The 14346-nt window shown below is 38.4% G+C and overlaps 1 protein-coding gene across 1 annotated transcript in view; it reads left to right on the top strand.

The window, feature by feature from the left end:
• The first annotated feature begins 4944 nt into the window (after positions 1-4944).
• Positions 4945-14346, top strand: part of flvcr2a (FLVCR heme transporter 2a) — a 30199-nt gene continuing 20797 nt past the window's right edge. The window contains exons 1-2 of the mRNA XM_013137491.4: positions 4945-5837; positions 13914-14055. Of these exons, the coding sequence (XP_012992945.1) occupies positions 5250-5837; positions 13914-14055 (730 nt within the window). The 5' untranslated portion in view covers positions 4945-5249. The remainder of the gene's footprint in view (positions 5838-13913; positions 14056-14346) is intronic.

The raw sequence follows: 14346 nt of genomic DNA, 5'->3' as shown, positions 1-14346 counted from the left end.
GCACAGCGACGTCAGTGTTTGAGGAGATAGGCCAGGTGACTTGTATTTAGTTGGTGATTGGACCCTACAGAACGTAAAGTTAGTTGGGATAAGTAGTTAATTTTCACACACACTCTCTGAAACGTATACAGTGTTGTACCCTTTACATTTTTCCAATATATCAACATTTTGCAATAGTGATTTCTGAGCTTTGAAGGTGATTGTTCATGTGATAGCTTTGCGGACTGATCGATCATTCCATAACAAGTCCTTTTTTGAAACGTCTATGGATGAATTGGTCACGTGAACCATGGAATCAAGATGGCAAAGAAATGGGGTTCCACTATCGAAGTCTATAGTCCTTGCAACTTGCAAACTGAATTTAAAAAAATGGCATAAACCCATTTTTACCTTGAACGCAATATGGTACTTTTCCCAGCTGTGGGATGTGGTGTAAATAGTGCACACATAGTGATAGGCTGCGATATTTGGGGTTGCACGTAACTGATTGGTCAAAACCGCCGAAGCGGGACTAAATCAGCTGTCTCGGGTTGTCACTAGCGGAACCTTACGCGATTTCACCGTTGGTGCAGTGCTGGAGAAGTTGTGTAAATTATTCAAAGGCTGCAGACAAGGACAAGCATGATAGATACCTAGAAAAATCTGATATTTTTATTTATTTTACAATAACTGTTGTGTAAAGAGATAAATGTAATTCATCTCTAGATAGCTAAACTATGGCGATATTTTCATCTAAGCTAGCTGGCTTGGCTGGCTGGTTTGCTGGATAGCTGACATAAAGTGAAGGAAAACAATATTTGATCCCCTGCTGATTTTGTTCGTTTACCCAGAGACAAAGAAATTATCTGTCTATAATTTTAATGTTAGGTTTATTTGAACAGTGAGAGACAGAATAACAACAAAATCCAGAAAAACGCAGGTCAAAAATGTTATAAATTGATTTGCATTTTAATGCCAAATATGACTTAGTACTTGGTGGCAAAGCCCTTGTTGGCAATCACAGAGGTCAGACGTTTCTTGTAGTTGGCCACTAGGTTTGCACACATCTCAGGAGGGATTTTGTCCCACTCTTCTTTGCAGATCTTCTCCAAGTCATTACGGTTTCGAGGCTGACGTTTGGCAACTCGAACCTTCAGCTCCCTCCATAGATTTTCTATGGGATTAAGGTCTGGAGACTGGATAGGCCACTCCAGGACCTTAATGTGCTTCTTCTTGAGCCATTCCTTGTTGCTTGGCTGTGTGTTTTGGGTCATTGTCATGCTGGAATACCCATCCACTACTCATTTTCAATGCCCTGGCTGAGGGAAGGAGGTTCTCACCTAAGATTTGACGGTACATGGCCCTGTCCATTGTCCCTTTGATGTGGGGAAGTTGTCCTGTCCGCTTAGCAGAAAAACACCCCAGAAGTATAATGTTTCCACCTCCATGTTTGACGTGGGGGTTGGTGTTCTTGGGGTCACAGGCGGCATTCCTCCTCCTCCAAACAGGGCAAGTTGAGTTGATGCCAAAGGGCTCGATTTTGATCTCATCTGACCACAACACGTTCATTGGCAAACTTCAGACTGCCTGTACATGTGTTTTCTTGAGTAGGGGGACCTTGCGGGCACTGCAGGATTTCAGTCCTTCACAGCGTACTGTGTTACCAATTGTTTTCTTGGTGACTATGGTCCCAGCTGCCTTGAGATCATTGATAAGATCCTCCCGTGTAGTTCTGGGCTGATTCCTCATCATTCTCATGATCATTGCAACTCCACGAGTTGTTGCATGGAGCCCCAGAAATCTTACATGGAGCCCCAGACCAAGGGAGATTGACAGTTCTTTTGTGTTTCTTCCATTTGTGAATAATTGTCACCTTTTCACCAAGCTGCTGGGCAATGGTCTTGTAGCCCATTGCAGCCTTGTGTAGGTCTACAATCTTGTCTCTGATATCCTTGGACAGCTCTTTGGTCTTGGCCATGGTGGAGAGGTTGGAATCTGATTGATTGCATCTGTGGACAGGTGTCTTTTATACAGGTAAAAAGCTGAGATTAGGAGCACACTCTTAAAGAGAGTGCCTGTATAAAAGACACATGGGAGACAGAAATCTTTCTGATTGACAGGGGATCAAATACTTATTTCACTCATTAAAATGCAAATCAATTTATAAAATTTTTGACATGGGTTTTTCGGGCCTCTCACTGTTCAAATAAACCTACCATTTAAATTATAGACTGATCATTTCTTTGTCAGTGGGCAAACGTACAAAATCAGCAGGTGATCAAAAAAAACAATTCCCTCACTGTATAACCCATTTCTTGAGTGCTAGATACAGCCTTGGTTAAAAGTGCATTACACTTGTTTCGTGACTAGAAAACTGATAAGTGAAAATGTCAATGACATTTTCCTGGATCTGTTTCAGAACGGGGGTTTAGGGCGGTTACACATGAATGTCCTCAATGAAAGTCGGCTATTGCAGCGGGGAGGATACTCTTCCACTAGCTGACATCTCTATTACATTTTGGTTTCTAAGTCTCAGAGGAGAGAAATTATTTATTTATTTAACTAGAAACAGCCCCAGAGTCTGACAATTAATGTTTTCCTTTGCATTTCTTTACACTAAAGGCCTAGATAGCAAGATATCGATAAGAGCAAGTAATAAATGACCAGCACTTTTTTTTTAAATAAGTGAATGTTGGAGTGAAAACCTGCAGATGCTCTGCATTAGTTAAATGAGTTTGACACTAGTAACTCTACATTTGCGTTATCTCATTCCGTAAAGATTCATCCTAAAACTTCTCTCTTTTGTCCACTCTCCTGTGACTCAGGAAACAGTAGTGATCAAGTGGTTCAGGAGATGTCAATATGTTAGTAGACAAGTGAATTACTGTCCCTTCCCATGATAGCTGATATAGTCTGTGTAGGTCCATGTATTGTTTGTTCATGAGTTGATTCTTTCATATTAGAAAGTTTATCAACAGGACATAACTAATTTACTGTTGACATTTTTTGTGAACAAAAATTGGATATCTAGTCTGAATAATAGGAAACAAATATTGATAAAATTTTTTGTTGTTGATTATTCTAACTAGGAAGTGGTATAACCAGAAATCTATGAAATAGTTTTGAGAATAAATGCATGTTTTCAAAATGTTAGAAACATTATAAAATCCAAAATGTACAATTTATGAAAAAGTTATTGCAAATAAATACATACAAAAAATAAATGTGAAAATATTCCAGCTGACATTAACTATATGTGCTCAGTAAAGATGCCTCTGCAAACGGTGAGGAATTCAATATGGTAATAGACAGTGAATGTCTGCTGAATATCTGTTGTATCTCTGAATATTAAACCAGTGCTTGACCTGTAGTGATGCAGTCAAGGCTCAAACATGACTGTGGTGATCCACTTGTTACTACAAATACCAAGGAAGTGTTTGGATATATTAGAGTTTTGATGTTTGTATTCTTGAAAGAAAAAGTAATATTCTACCAGTTTGGCAGACATAGATTAAGCTTAGTCTAGGACCAAAAAAAATAAAAAAATAACATAATTTGAGTTTTCTAATGAACATGATTGTTTAGTCTTAGACTAGGTTTAATCCGTGTCTGCAAAACCCGCCCAAAATGTCTTTCACAACTAACTTTATTTATTTTAATCGATTTATATAGACTGTGTTTCTAAAGATCCACCGCAGTAATTTGCCTTACGAGTGTAAAAATCACAGGTGTCTTCCTTCCTGCACTTTCCTCGTCTTTTCTCCACGATAACCTTTCAACTATTTAGTTTGAAAAAAGTAAGAAAACGTTAGTATATTTTGTGTGATAACACTGCCATCTGGTGACGGATAAACAAAGGTTTTGACCGTCGGAGCACAACACCCAGACGCACTATTTGTGAGCCTAACATTCCAAAAAGTATTCTAAACTCAGCCTTGCTTTTTACAATTCGACCTATTTCACTAATTATTTGATTTTTATATTTTAATCCTAGTCTCGAATAATAACATGATATGAAATCTACCATAATAATGTGGCGTTTAACAGATCATGATTCGAACCCCATTCGGTTACCCAGCTGGGCGCACTGCCCACTTCTCCAATTAAGAATATCCCATTTAGTAAGGCAAGAAAAGCTAAGGTGCTATAGTACTCACCAAACAGGAAAGCGCGTCCTCGTGCTTCCTTAGGCCTATACCAAGACCGTCACGGGATGGCGTTAATGCGCCATTCTCTACTCTTCTCTACTAATAAACTACAGAAAGCCATCTGAAACATTAGAAGCCTATCAACTTACCCTTTTTTTTTTACCGGCATTTTTAATAACTGGTCTTGTTTATGAGTAGTCCACAGAAAACAGTAGCACATACCCTACCTAAGGGACCGCACTAGCAAAAAGGAAAACGCTTAAATTAGAAACAACCATTAAGAGCCAGAAAGTGAGAAAAAGGCCGACACATACAAAACTCCTAACACTAATCCTTATGGAATTAGTTTACAAAGGGATTAATATGGCAAAATAGTCCAAAAAATGTATGCTATTGCCGACTAAAGCCTACCAACCAAAACTGTAAAATGTCATCATACCAAATGTGACAATCACTACACAAACAATGTGCAAATATTCATTGGAACTATTAATCGAATATGTGCCACGTATTAACTATTCGAATTGGAATCTATTTGTGTATGGTAGGCTTATTGCGTATGTTATTCGGGTTATTTATTAACGTTGCAATGGTTGCCATAAATAATTTGACGCATATTACCGGTGGCAGCAATTAGAAATCATAATTGTGAGGCCACTGTAGCATTGATCTGTTTGTCAAGACGCGTGACATAGGATTTCTTATCATTGGTTTAACTTCAATCTGGGTGGAGTTAGAGTTTGGACCACACGTGGTGTTAACATAAACCGATAGAAGCAATTTCTCTCTGAACAAATGCGCTTTACGGACCTTTTCTCGACATCGTTTAGAGAAGCATAGGCTAGCCTGCATGATTAGGCCTACTTGTTACGCTTTTCATAATTAGTTTTAGAATCATTATTGAATTATGATAGCAATTACCACGAGATTATATTAATATAATTTTTTCTCCAATTGGTGTTTTTTTTATTTTACATTTTTAATAACTGTTTAATGTTATTTTAACATTTCAAAAGTTTTGAGGTGTTCGTGGTTTTAACTATTTTCAAAAACCTATATGTTTTGCAGTTTCTGCATTAACTAAACAGACAGTAGGAGTAGGTACACAAATTATGTGTTAGTATGGGCGACATTGACTTAAAAGACAAAGAAAAAATAGAAGGGAAAAATTGTTTGGATGTGATGAAAACTAACCTTCCCAAATCCGTGGACTTGGATGAACAATTAGAATGTACGAGCATTCCGATTGTGAGCAAGGATAACACAACTACCACGCGTTTATACAAAAGGAGATGGGTGATGGTGTTCCTTTTCAGCTCTTACTCCTTGTGCAACGCTTTCCAATGGATCCAATATGGAATTATCAACAACATTTTCATGATATTTTACAATGTTGACTCTTTTACCATTGACTGGATGTCAATGATCTATATGTTGACATACATTCCTTTTATTTGGCCTGTGTCCTGGCTCTTGGACAAAAAGGGACTGCGGGTCATAGCACTGATGGCCACGGCAATTAATTGCCTTGGAACATGGATCAAGGTGGCAAGTGTTAGGTCAAATCTATTTTGGGTGACGATGCTCGGACAGTTTGCAGCCTCCTTATCCCAGGTCTTCATCCTTGGGATGCCTTCCCGCCTTGCATCGGTTTGGTTTGGCTCAGAAGAGGTGTCCACTGCCTGTTCCATCGGCGTATTTGGGAATCAGGTAAGTTTGTCATACAGCACGCAAAACTATACACTATTACGTTTAAATACATTGGCATTATATGTTGATTTTGCTTATATTTGGCAAAAAATATCGATTAACGTATTCAAAGAATCAATGCAAATGTTGCGACAAACGAACAAGCGGTGGACGACATTTAGAGTCATTACGCATTCCGCAAATGGCTAAACCTAAAAGTGAAAGTACTAACTACGTTTTTTCCAAAACGATGTCTTGGAATGTTTACTTATTTTATGATTCGATATCTTTCATAGATTTATTAGCTTTATAAATTCATCTTTACATGGACTGTTAATTGGTTCTAAAGAGATGGCATGTATGGAACCAATGAAGTCATCAAGACAGCAATATCCTTACTTTTGGTGGTATTCAAAAGTTATTTAAAAACTGTTTGATACTTCGAAAGTAGTTTACATTTATATTATAAGATTACTTTTAGAATTACTTCTTTCGGTTAGTATTCCAGACATTGAGCTGACAAATTAACTGGTTTGAGCCTTTTAGACAAGGAAATCCCAGATGATGATGCGTCCCCAAACCCCAGGTGATGCCAGCCATTGACATTGCGAATGGGGCTTCACTAACTACTTGTCTGCTAGCGGAAAAATCAAGGCCAGAACAAAAATTGTAGAAATCAGCTTGTTGCTAAGAAGGAGAACCTTTAACCGATAAATATATTTCTATATTTTTATGTGAAGTGTATACTAGCGTATATAAATCCCTGCTTTACTGACAGCAGGTGGCCAACAGTTAAGAGATTTGGGCCAGAAAACGTTGCTCGATCGAGGTACATGATCCAACATGATGGAAATCTGACCTGCTGCAAGGCTGTTGCTGTCAGTAATGGCAGATCCCCTGACTGCGACTCGGCGATTGTGGTTTATGGATTAAAAACGATTCCAATTTACACATGGGTATAATTCACCAAGCAACTTTATTTACTAATAAAAATATAAGCACCCACAGTATTGTTCACTATATAGCTGTGTTGAAGCCACGTTTGGAATTAGATGACATTTAGAACTTGCAATTCTTGGGCACTTCATGCAAGTCAAGTAAATGTGTTTGGGTGTGTTGAAATAATGTTCACATAGCCGAGCTGGTGGGTTTGAACGCGTAAGAAACGGAATTATTCTCAAGGAGATCAGAGATCCTATCCTATTTCAGATAACCTATTTAGTGCAACTTGATGGCATATATAAGGCTTAAGCCTCATTTAGCTAGGTACTTCTGTTTTATAGTTTATTATTGATGGTCCTTTTGTAGTCTTACTAATCCAGGCGTATAGTGATTTACATGCATTCTGACAAGCATGTCCTAAAAACTTAATTGAAATGATTTTCAAAGACAGTTTCTCATTGCAAGCAGAAAAAGTGCTACAAAGCTTATTTCTGCTTTCAGAAATCTGCTTTTTATGATACATCTTTCGTTATTGCTAAATTAGCCCTTAAAAATCTAAAACTGAACATGCCCTTTGAGTTTATTTATTTTGCCCGTGTAGCTGTGCTCGGATTATTGTAATGCATAAGTAAGATATTTTGTAAGCCTGCATGTGTGTTTTTCTATGTTTTAGTGAGTGTGTGTGTGTGCATGTGTGTGTGTGTGTGTGTGTGTGTGGGGGGGGGGGGGTTAAATGGGGTGGGGTGAGGAGTTTTATCTTGTAGCAGTTCAGGGTGGGGTGAGGAGTTTTATCTTCTGCCAGTTCTACCCTATATGTTTCAAAGCCTCCCCTTTCCAAGCTACCCGCTCAGTCTCCTTGGGATGTCTGTCTTTCTGTAAGGACAATGTCTTTGAAAATGAACTTTATAAGACTTTATAACACTTTAATCCTCAAGTTTGAAAAGTGTTTAGAGAAATACAGAAACGACTTGGCTATACTACTATAATCGTTACCTAAATATTGGAACATATCAATCAGAAATATTTCACAGTCATTCATTAGAAGACATAACATTTTAAACAATAAAAATTAATCTATATATTATTTAAAATTGCATACACAACATTGACTCTCTATAATTGGCTGATTCATTTTTAAAAGTCTTTCCTATAATGTAATCTCAGTGGTGTTTTCCACAAATGGCCAACAATTACAACAAGTATTTCCATGCTTCTCTACTCCATTGATTACTTTCCCATGGACTGGAGAACTACTTTTTTCACCTACATCACCCTCACCCTGCCAGTCATATGGCTCCTGGACAAGTGTGGTTTCTGGGGTGGGATGTTGGTCGTGCTAATGATATTGTCTTTACCCATGGATCATGGTACTGACTCAACCATGGATTGAGGGTCCAACATTGTATCAATGAATAGCTCATTGTTCGACTACCCACATGTGACATGCATGCACATTCTAGTGTTAGTGACAGGCAGACATGAATAACAGCATACTCAGTATGGTTAAAGCATGATCTGTAATGTGAATCAACTAAAGTTACCTCAAGAAATGGGTAGATCTATCTTGGTAAAAAGCATACCCCTCCAAAGTGGGCTCTGAACTAAAACCCACCTAAACACACTAAACAGGATAGAGTACAGAAAAAGTTTTGTTGATTCTGACAATTTCGAACATTAGTAAAGTAATCCTCTTGTTTTTATGAAAAGTTTTCTTAGAATTCTAGGAATAGGAAGGTACAGACAAGATGTTTCTATTCACATCATAATTCATTCTGCTGCTGCTATCGGCAGTTCGGTCATCAATGAAGACAAGTTATCTAGTTCCTGTGGAAACACTATGCGCATAAGCCATAACACCCCCTTCACTATATTCCACAGATGAGGTGGTATTCTTTGGATTTTCTGCAGTAATTTTTTCTTCTTGCATTGCTTTGTCTTGCATTTACTATGGTACATGTAAATGTCAGTTTAATTTGTCCAGTAGACCATTTTCCATAACTCTTTTAGCTATTTTGTTCAACTGTTTTCTGGGGGTTAACTAGTGTTTGCACCTTGCAGTAATTCTGCTGGTGAAGTCTTCTGCAGATATTAATGGGTGACACGTACATGCCTAACTCGCTGAGAGTTACTGACACAGAGTTTTGTTTTTACTGAGAGCCCACCAGTGCTTTTCAATAGAGCTTTCTTATGCATACACACAAAAAAGCCAAATGTCCCAATGTACTTGGTGCTCTGAAATAGGGGAATGATGTATAAAACATTTCTAAATTGCGAAGCTAACATGTAAAAAAAAAACATAAGAGAATCTAAATGTCAAGTAATTTCTCCCATGTTGTTCTTAAATTTATCAAGATGAACATCAAGGATATGGACTTTGAGGGACATCCTAAAGCCCATCATCCTACAGCACAGGCTTTGACCTTTGTTTCAGATGGCTTAGGGAATAAGACTTGAAAAAAAGCACTGGGTCCACTGTGGCCAGTCCCGCCTGTGGTAGGGCACCATGGTGTCCCTGCTGTCACAAAGGCAAAGATAGCAGGAAAACGTGGTAAAACCACCCTGGAGACCTATCAGGAATGCCACCATTTTGAAGTCTCCTGCTGTATAACCTCCATGCCGTGCACATCATACTTCAAGGCACCCAGCAAGGTCTTGATGCTGTGGTAATCCTGTAATTATACTACTATTTATATTACTGGAAAGTTCTAGAAAATAGGCACATTTCAAAATATCACTGTCCTGGTCACAAAAGCAAAGTTTGTGGGGATTAAGCCATTTTCTATACTTTTGAGGCATAGGCAATTAGGAAATAACACTTACTACCCAGGAAAAACACATTTCATAAAGCCCTTTTTACAGCAACAGTTGTCACAAAGTGCTTTTATAGACACCCTGTCTAAAACTTCAAAGAGCAGGCAACAACAGTTTATGCACAGTACCTAGTACTGTAGGGCAAAAATTTGGAAGAAACTTAGAGAGGAACCAGACTCTGAGGGGTAGCCAGTCCTCCTCTGGCTGTGCAGTGTGAAGATTATAGGAGCATATAACCTTATGGGCCAAGTCAATGTTTTTGCATAATCAGAAGACTAGCAGGTCAACTACTCTTCAAGCCAGACAGAGGCATTTAAAACTATAGCTATATAACTATTTTGGTAATGTTTGTGTGTGGTTTGTTCTTCCAAACTAGGTATTGGCGGGTCCCATAGCTTGAGTAAATGAACATACAAGTGGCCTCTAAGGTCATAAGGTCCTACTCAAATGATTGACCTGTGAGCATACAGTGTGTTATAGAAAGTCACCACCCCCCTTAAAAATGTTCACCTTCTGTTGCCTTTCAGCCTGCAGCAAAAAAACACATAAAATCAGGCTTTTGTCTGCTTTATTTACACATAGTAACTCACAATATCCAAGTGAAAAAAAATCTGAAAAACTCTATTCAAGGCAATTGTAAGGAGTGAACACCCACCTTACAATTTCATTTCGAACTTGCTGAGGTATAACCAACCACCTTCCAGATCAAATCATTCAAATATTCTTCCAACTGTGATCAATGGTAGTGACTTTGATTAGTTCAGAATAAAAGCAGTTGGTCATAGAGGGCTCCACTGATTAATAGTGGAATTCAAAGCAAATAATACATTATGGGCAGAAAGATACTTTCAAAATATATATGAGATAAAGTTATGGAAAGTCACAAGTCAGGAGATGGATATAAAAAGATTTCAAAGGGTTTGCCCATCCTTTGGAGCACAGTTTATATCAATCCTAAGTGGAAGGCGTATGGCACTACACAGACCTTGCATAGATCAGGCTATCCATCCAAACTGGATGACTGGGCAAGGAGGAGACTGATCAGAGAGGCTACCAAAAAGCCTTTGAAGGGGCGACAGGCCTTTATTGCATGTGACCACAATATCACAAAAGCTCCACAAATCTGGCCTCTATGGGAGAGTGGCATAAAAAAACACTCCTGAAAAAGGCCAAATTAAGTCTTGTTTGAGCTTTCCCAAAAAGCACATGGTTGATTCCAAGGCCAAGTGGAAAAATGTGCTGTGGTCAGATGAGACCAACATTTAACTGAACGCTAAATGTTATTTGTCTGGCAAAAATCCAATACATTTTTCCACCCAAAGAACACAATGCCTACAGCGATACACTGCAGTGGCAGCATTCTGTTGTGGGGTTGTTTCTCTTCAGCAGGGACGGGAGCATTTGTCAGGATATTGGAGAAGATGGACAGTGCAGAATATTTACCGATTCTTGAGGGGAACCTGCAGCCCTCTGCCAGGAAGTTGAAAATGGGAAATGGTTTACGTTTCAACATGACAGTGACCCAAAGCACACTGCCAAAGCAACTGCGCAGTGGCTGAAGGACAAGTAGATAAATGCCCTTGAGTGGCCTAGTCAGAGCCCTGACCTAAATCCCGTACAGAATCTGGAACTTGGACTTGAAGAGTGCAATCCATAAGTCTTTACCATGCAATTTGGTTGAGCTCAAACAATTCTGCTAGGAGAAATGGGCAAATATTACTCTGCAAGGAAGAATGGGCTGCTCTAAGTTTGTACAGATGTATTTAAAGAGACTCATGGCTGTAATTCAAACAAAAGGTGGCTTCAACAAATATAAACTCAGGAGGGTGCTCACTTATCCAAATAGGGTATTTTACTGATATAATTTAAATTTATATTCAGAGTTTTTTAGAATTTGTTTTTCAGTAGGATGTTATGGGTTACTGTGTGTAAATAAAGTTATAAAATGTCTGATTTCATGTGTTTTCATCTCAGGCTGTAAGGAAACAAAAGGTGAAAAACATTTTGAAATGGGGGGTGACTTTCTATACCTAATATACACAAAGAGAACCAGAAGGACTGGTAATCTGGTCTTGCAGTGCCTGTACATTGTCTAGAATACTTTTTGTATCAAACTACTCTGTATCGCTCATATGGAAAACCTTGGATGTGGATTTTGACCAGCTTGAACATCCTGCCAAAATTAATGGGAAGGTATTATGGCCTGACCAGTACACATTCACACGGACTTCATTTGCTACTAGGGATTACTACATGAATGACCTCAATACTTCAAAACTAAACTAGTTATTTTTCCTTTCACACGAGTCCCATGCAGTTAGAGTGTTATAAACATTCAATACCGGTCATTGTCATGCGTGTTTATTGTCCTTTGACTCAATTCTTCAGTTCCTTTGCTTTTATGTATAGTAGTTGAAAGGCTACTTTGTTTTCATTCTTAATATAACTTTGTTGTTCTCATTTATTTTTAACCACTGACTCTGATATTTTCATTGCTTTAAAGTTTGACATTCCAACCAATGTTTTCTGTGAAAGCTGATAGAATCAAGACTTAAATGCTTACATAGCTTGGAAAAGGGATTGTCATTTCGGAAGTTACCTAGAACAAGGTTTAGCCCATTGTCATGCGTTATCTATCACAGGTACATACCTTTTCTTTGAGAACTTTGAATATGTAATGAATGTTGCGCGTTTGTTCTATTTATTTAACCAAATCATTAAACAAACAGCACACTTCAGTTATTCTGAAGTCACCCTGAGGTAAGTTAATAAATGAATACAGATGTTGTAGTAGACGCTATTGACCCCTGTTTACTTTTTGATCAGTGAATTGCCTTGAAGGCAGTTAAAGGATAAGAGTGCCCTACTCTTAATTTCAGCTTTCTACTAGAACTATGGAAGCTGGTCTGATGTCACTTTGGGAATGATGAAGGTTTAACAAGCCTGAATATGAAAAACCACTCACACATAATTGTCAGACAGTGGATTTGCAAGTGGCTGTGAATGACACAAGAAATGACTGATTTAAATATACAGTAAACTCCAAAAGTTTTTGGACAGTGACAAAAATGTTTTGGCTCTATTTCAGAACTTTGTTTCTGAAATCATACAGTGACTAAGTGGTTAAAATGAAGACTGTCCATTCATATTTGAGGGTATTTTTATCCACATCACATTAACCTTTTAGAAATCGTGGCATGTTTTGTGCACAGTCCTCTCATTTTAGGATGACAAAGGAATTTGGACAGATTAACATGTAGAATAGTCATGTTTAATACTTGATCACATATCCTTTGCATGCATTGGCCTTAGGGCTGTAGCGATACAAACATTTGTAGCCTAACTGAACCGTAAAGTACGGATGGAACTTTATAATTAGCATGAAAACACTGAATTAATACATTTGAAAACGTTTTAAAATATATAGCTAACTACGCTGGGTTAAATGTCTTTTGAATAAAACCGAGCAGAGAGCATTTTGGCATTCCTGTAAACCAGAGGCGTTGCTAGGATCTCAATACATTCGGGGCTTTGCCACCCCGAATACTTTTTATATGTACATGCTAGCTGCCTACTCTTACACATTGTCAATCAGACATAAACTCTTTAGCTGCATCTCTTATATTGCTCTTAGAATAATTATTACAAAAATTCTCGTAAATCCATAGCCGTCAGAATCAGAGCCCAACAATGACAATCCCCGTAACCGGCGCGCTTACGCCGCGGGCTCACACAAAAAAGCTGCATAAATGGCACACAGAACATTTGCGTTTTTTAATCAACCATATCATATTCGCTTTTTAGGGCTTTAGTACATGATCGGAATTACACATGAATAGAAAAGTGGCTATTTTTTATAAAAATAATAATAATAATTTGAGATCCGGTACTAATTATAAAAGATCCGAGGCTACAGCCCCGGACGCTCGGACCTAGCGACGCCCCTGCAGTGAACCACAACGGTGATTGGCAGAGTGTTGTTGGTAAAACAATAAATGTATGTCGCCACTGTTTGCCTACAGTAGCATACGCCGCAGCTCACTCCTCAAACATGTTGACACTAGTGATGTGAAGTTCGCAAAATATTATGTCTTTTTGAGCAACTCTCTGGCCACTCACACACAAACCCAACCATTGCTCTTTAGCCCGATTAGACAGCTCCTAAGAGCTGCTGGAATTCATTGGGGAGACAAAGTTGTGTTGTTTCTTTGTGGTTCCTTGTTTCTCAGGGTATATTGATAATGAGGTGATGTTGGCGTAGATTTATCAACTAATACATTTCGTGTTGTAATAAGGGGAGCAGTTATTGACTGACCATGTTTTTTTTTACTATTTGATCCACAGTTGGGCATTGCCATTGGCTTCCTGGTGCCACCCATACTTGTGCCAAATGTTGATGATAAAGATGTGCTGGCATACCACATCAGCATCATGTTCTACATCTCTGCTGGAGTGGCAACTGTGATATTCATTCTTGTAATCTTCGGTAAGTCTTCGTGGACAATTACCATTCTGCATAGTACATCCTACGGCTTACATACAGAACTGTATAACTACTTCTTTATAAGCTCATTCAAATTATATCTGGGATATTGCAGAGCTTTAAAAGTGTAAAACCCACTTGACTCCACGTTTTTAGAGGTTTTTGTATGTATATGAATTTAATGGATCAGGTTCTGAATCCTCATATTTAGTAAGAAAAGGAATGATAGGACAGCACTCCTCCGCTTGCCAATATCCAGGTAACTCAAAGGGACAGCGGAGAATGTCTTTTACT

Source organism: Esox lucius, chromosome 15 (genome assembly GCF_011004845.1).
Source record: "Esox lucius isolate fEsoLuc1 chromosome 15, fEsoLuc1.pri, whole genome shotgun sequence".
Taxonomy (NCBI): domain Eukaryota; kingdom Metazoa; phylum Chordata; class Actinopteri; order Esociformes; family Esocidae; genus Esox; species Esox lucius.
The sequence above is the reverse complement of the archived record's forward strand: the minus strand, read 5'-3'. Positions and strand labels throughout refer to the sequence as shown.